This window comes from Epinephelus lanceolatus, chromosome 6, assembly GCF_041903045.1.
Source record: "Epinephelus lanceolatus isolate andai-2023 chromosome 6, ASM4190304v1, whole genome shotgun sequence".
Classification (NCBI taxonomy): domain Eukaryota; kingdom Metazoa; phylum Chordata; class Actinopteri; order Perciformes; family Serranidae; genus Epinephelus; species Epinephelus lanceolatus.
Genome location: NC_135739.1, coordinates 42,046,783 through 42,052,927, shown reverse-complemented (window position 1 = coordinate 42,052,927; position 6,145 = coordinate 42,046,783). Strand labels below are relative to the sequence as shown.

Sequence of the window (6,145 nt, the reverse complement as noted above, 5' to 3'; positions counted from 1 at the left end):
TCAGTTGTCGCTGAGCACGGATTAGTTTCTGTATCACTTTTGGATAGTTTTCTGTAGCACTACATTTATTGGCAAAATGCCCATCCTCACCACAACGGTAACAGAAGAAGTCACTTGAGTCTCTTTGAGATGAGGCTTTCTGCCGACTCGTGAAGGGCGGTGCATCTTGACGGGGTTGTGTGTCTCTGGACACTGTGGTAGGATTGACTGACATAACTGAGACTCATTTCCTCAGTTTTTTAACTTCCTTCTTTAATGCTTGAATGTTTTTATCTTCTCCTGAGGCTTCCACCTCAGTAGTGACTGCAGATTCCGGGGCAGGAGGTGGAGGAGACTGGGCAATAGACAAAGCTGTAAGCTCAGTGAGTTGTGATTTCAACTCTTGTATCTCCACTCTGAGATCTCTTATTTCTGCTTCTGCTGGTAATGTTACAGTCTTAACATGCACTGATTTGGCTGGGTTCAGCTTACGCCGGGAGGCTTCATACTCTTCTTCAGTACGTATCTCATTCAGCAGCTGCAAAAATGTAGGTGGTTGATCCCTTCGCTCTCTAAGCCTGAGGTTTAGGAGCATCATGTCAGACCTTGTGGCCCCTTTAATGAGTTGGTCAAGGCGTGCTTTGTCTGCGGAGGCGGGTTGCAAACCTCCCTTTTGGACCACCTTGTTCAGAACCCTTTCCATCCTTCTCAGAAATGCTGAAAGCCTCTCACTTGGTTGCTGACAGAGCATTCTAAAGGCAAAGTAGAGCTCTTCACCTGTTTCCGGGGTGCCGAAAGTGTTCTCGATCACATCAATGTACTCTGTAGGCGTTGCATCTGGATCGTTGAAGCGAACAGCTTGCAGGATCTCTAGCGCAGGACCCTTTACACTTTCCATTATTTTCATTCGCTTCTCTCTTTCTGGTCGGTCACACTCCTCTATCATCAATCGAGCTTGCTCTATCCAGTTATCCAACTGCTCTTCTCCAGGAGGTGTTGGGAGGACACCAGAGAAAGTTCGCAACCTCCTGTATGAGATATTGTCACTAGCAGGTTTCCCTGTTCTCTGCATTATGTCTCCCACTGCTCTGATAATGGCTTCAGGTGTGGACGCTTGGAGTGGAAAAGAAAGACCAGAGACTTGTGGCAGCTCCGGTGCATCACCCCTTATTTGCTCAGCCTTGAATACAGTTTCCTCTTCAGAGGGCCCAAAAATCCTCCATGGTGAATCACAACCTTCTGGTAACACATCCAGAGGGATGGCTCTTGTGTTTACTTCCTCCCTACATTCACATAAGACAGTTAGGCTTTGAGACCGAGGATCATACATCCTTCCTCTGACCTTCACCCGTCCAAGAGCTTTTATGGACTGCAGGGTTTCTTCAACAAAGTCATTCTCTGTGTCTTCTGGGACATCCTTGACCAATATGGCATATATGGGGTTAATGCCCTCGCCTTTGCACCAGTGCTGTAGTTGTGCCATAGTGCTCTTTTGCCTAGTAGCTGCACTATATTGTTTTGCTGAGCCTATTTCACTTTAAGTTTTTGTAGTATAAAGCAACCTGAGCTCAGGGAAATAACTTTTTAGTGGTTACTTTAAACTTATGAATGAAATAAAGCGTTGCTTTTAACTAAGATATTGCACCTTTAACGTGGTCACGACTACTGCAATGAATAGTTTTTAACTTTCCTAAACATATGAACTGAGAATATATGGCAACATTAGTTTATTCCCTATGAAATGTTTAACTTGTCTCACTTAACTACTTTTGTTGTCTGGGTCAGTAACTAACTTGAAACTAAATTATCCCAGCGGTGCCTCCATTTTATGTAGCACCCCACTGCACACTAGACTAATGGAGTGATTTTGGGTTCGTTTTGTGTTAAGGTAGCTACCCGAAGGTTTACCTATTTTAAGTGAGCTGATATTACTCTTAATGATATCCAAAAATAGTCCAGGCATATACACCCGTTCTAACTTATTAACTGACACCCGACAACTTTATAAAATCAAACAAACGTAGTTTACTGAAAGTTTTGCAGCAATACAAATATTTACCCTTTGAATTAAAATGAAACAAACAAACAAACAAAAAATATATTGTGCCAAAACACAACTTAGACCCCTTTAAAAGAAGTCTATAATAACCTCTGGACTAAACCAAAATTACCTCACTGAGCAAGGAAAATACTAATCATATACACCTCTCAATTAGCTTACCACAAATGTATATCAAAATACCTTAATGGTTCAATAGCCACTCAATAACTGGCACTCAATAACTGATGATACTCTATACCGTAACGTGGGCCCACACACGCACACTCAAATTCACACACTCATGACAACAGAAAACCCCGCTGCAGCCTGTTTGATGCTCGGGTGCGTTGCGGCCCATGGAAATCCCCTTTTTCCCGTGAGCGAATCCACACAGCAGGCTCACAGTTCCGATGAAGACGTCCTCTCCTCCATGTGAAAACAACACAGCTTGTCCGACTCACCACTCAGCTGACGAAATCCTCCGCTCTCCCCGCAGAAGAAACAGTCAGCAAAGTCACAGTACAGCTGGAGATATCCTCTGCTCCACACCACCGAAATGCAGCTAGGCAAACCCACAGCTCAGCTAGAGGAATCCTCGGCGGGCGTCAACAAAGGAACATGACGACCGCGGCGGCAAAGTCTTCCTACTCCCGTCCGATGCGTCGTCTTTTAACTTCATTTCACGTGGCACAAACACACACACACACACACACTAATACAAGCCTCAATAAACTCTCAGATAATGAGGAACTGTGCGGTAGTGTTTAACTAGCCTACATTTCTTCCAGCTATATGAGATACACTCTGTTCCTCACATTCCGCTCTTCCCGGTGCTAGCTTAGCTGCTGCCTCCTCCCTGTCTTTTTTTTTCGTCTCTTCCGCATTTCCCCCCCAATCATCACAGGCGAATCAAACTGACCACATACTCGACCAATAAAACAATAGAACAAACCCACATGAATTCTCTGAATGCACATCTCGCGATATTTAACTATTTACCTTGAACTTAACATGCAGTTGTATTCTTTTTAACTGAAATCTCCATTAACTTATTAATATTTATTGTGTCTCTATTAAGTGTTATGAAAACAACCTTAATTTCACTTAATTTCTTATCTTATTAGGTCTTTCCTCCCTTATAAAGCACTACATTTATTTAACCCCTCATTTTCTCACAAGGGCTACAAGTAGAAAAAATTCACCATGTTGTACCAACATAGTGTATTTATTTTGAAAGACACTGTATACAAACTTTACATTTCACATGAAAATTAAAGTGTATTTTGTAAACAGACAATGCATGTAACAGACTGAAGTTGACATGGCATCTCAGAATGTCAATAACAAATGCACCCAGGGTACCTTGCATGTCATATATTGACACGGAAAGTCCACGACCAAACGACAATACATGGCAGGGTCGGAATGCAACACATTCTCAAAATAAATGCACTACATCAGGGCCCTATTTCAGGAAGCAGGCTCAACAAACTCTGAGCCTAATCCCGATCTAGGGGTTGACTGAGCCTGAGCTGAGAAACTCAGTTTTCAGTTCCAGTAAAGCTGATCAGCATTAGTTCAATCAACTCTGAGTATGTTCAGCCTGAGAGAGGCGCGTTCACGGTGAGCACCGAAAGAGTGCTCACCGTGAACGCACCGAGTGCAACTAACGTGATTCAGTGGCCGAAAGCAGAAAGCCACTTTTTTTGTCCCAGCTGAGTCTGAGATTTTAATGACCGCAAAATGAAAAAAAAATAAAAACTAAGACGTCAGCTGCAGCTAAACAGCATGAGGTGTGATGGGAACAGACTGCAGAGTGTGTTAGTAGGTAATGTGAAGTGATGTTATGCAATGTGATGTGTTAATGTGTCTAACATACAGAAAATACAGAAACATTACACAGAGTTCATGTAGCCTATTTTAATAAAATTTGTTGTATCATCTTATTCGGCTGTAATCTGATGGACCCCAAACACACTGGGCATCAATTCAAAATCAAACACAAAAATGTTGTAGCCTACAGACTGGTAAAAGTTTTACTTATACTTCCTTCATTCTAGGCTGAGGTTAATTGAATTGCTGAACTGCTGTGAAATGACTTCTGATTCACGTAGGCCTAATCTCCTTTATGCTCAGATGGAGCTATTATGGGGTGTTTAGTCCTGTAAATGAGCCAGTTACATTGATTAATACTGACAAACCTGCAGTTCTGTGGAATTCCTCTTTTTTAAGATTATTTTCAGGGCTTTTGTTGCCTCTAATGGCAAAACAGCATAATGTTGAGGGAGAGAGGGAACGACGCGTAGCGAGAGGCTGCAGGCTGGGTTTGAACCCACGGCCACTGCATCAGGTGCTGGGCGTCTGATCACGGGGCATCCGCTCCATCCACTAAGTCACCGATGCTCCATTGCAAATACTTTGATAATTGATTCTGATTTATGTCCAGGGAAAACCACAAAAAACGGGCAAAAGTCTTCTCAGAGCCAGAGTCACTTTTCTTGCGGCCCGACAAACCACTGTTTCTCTAATGTGTTCAGTGTCTCTGATGTTATACAGAAAACTGCCCTGCCGAAGAATCAAAGGGCAATGCATTGCCCTAATATGTGATATATCTGGGTGGAACAGATTGTTAAGATAAATGAAAGACTGTGAGGTCAAACAGTATCTTTCATACAGACACTCCTCTGGGGAGAAATCCAAACGGGGTCTAATCACCTTCTCCTTACGCAGCAGCCTCTGTATAAACTGTGCCCCAACGTCCACAACTTCACTAAATGACACGCCATGTCTCTCCTACCTGCTACTTAGATTAAGCAAACCTGCGAGCCAGCAGGTTTGCTTCATGGAGTAAGTTGCCATAGTAACTGACTCAGGGTTTCACTGAGCTGGCTTTCTGAAACGGAAAACTCAGAGTTTCCATCATCTCAGGCTCAACATACTCAGAGTTTTCACTAATCCTGCTTTCTGAAATAGGGCCCAGTACAACACACACTTGATTGTGTTTAGGAAAAAAAAACAGGGTTTGTCTTTACAATTTTACAGGTAGCAAACACCAAACTCCCGAATGAAAGTCTGTGGTTGTTGGACCCAATCCACCCTAGTCAGACTTCTGCCCCCTAAACTTGTGTTGTTGTCCTGCTGAATTTCCCCTTGGCACCAGTGGTGTCAGAGAGAAAAAACAGTGAGTGACCATGGTTGCAGAGTAAGAATGTGTTGGGTAGTGGGGAAGGTTGTGATGGAACTCCTCGTACTTGACATCAGTTCATTAGTTCTGTGATAGAGTTGAAGAAGCTGGAAACATTGTCATCTAGTAGAAGTATATGGGGACTTTGTGTCTAAAGTTGAAAGTTCAGTGAGTTTGAGTGAAAATTCAGCGAGTTATAGGTATTGAGACAAAAAGTGTTGCAACCATACCTGGTCTCCGCTATGGATACACTGCTGTTTACTAAAAAACAATGGAGTGGCTCATAACTTTATTCTTCTAATGTGTATTATCACATGGCCACTGGCTCTCTGTTGCTGGGGAGTTTTTACTACATTGCAAAGTCATGAAAAACATGCAGCCAACATGCAGCCAGCATTGAATTTATGTTAATGTCGCTGCTGGCTGCTGCTGTGTTCCTGCTGTGAGAGTAACTACTCTATCCATTTAATATCTTTTGAATCCCTGGTCTATTTCTAGTTTACTCTCAGTAATTGAATTATATGGAGTAAACTCAAACTTCATATTTAATTTGGGCCAGAAATTCAGCTCTGGGTTCAAGTTATATGCTGAACTAGGCCTTGACCTAGGCCTCAGACCTCAGTGATTCCAAGATGGCTGGTCGAAAGAAGGAGGACAAATAAAATGGTCAGTACATCTCACAAGAACAACTGCGTGAACAACTGGATCGACAAGAAGATTTCTACAAAGAACTGCTACAACAGCAGGAGAGCAACTAAGGTTTGTGTGCACACCCTTATGGACAATACAAACACAAGAATGGATGCTATGTTGAAAGAGCTCCAGGAATTGAGAATCAGCCTCCATTTTACACAAAAGGAGGTGGATGACTTGAAAGCTGCCAGCACCAGTCTGTCATCCAACTGTAAATCAAATGAAGTGGATATACACAAGCTGGCTGA

The 6,145-nt window shown here is 42.7% G+C and overlaps 1 protein-coding gene across 1 annotated transcript; it reads right to left on the bottom strand.

Moving 5' to 3' along the window:
- Window positions 1–223: 223 nt before the first annotated feature.
- On the bottom strand, window positions 224–1,462 carry LOC117253760 (paraneoplastic antigen Ma1 homolog). The gene has a single exon (XM_033621432.2). It carries the CDS (start codon window positions 1,460–1,462, stop codon window positions 224–226), a length of 1,239 nt encoding a protein of 412 aa, XP_033477323.2.
- Window positions 1,463–6,145: the final 4,683 nt, after the last annotated feature.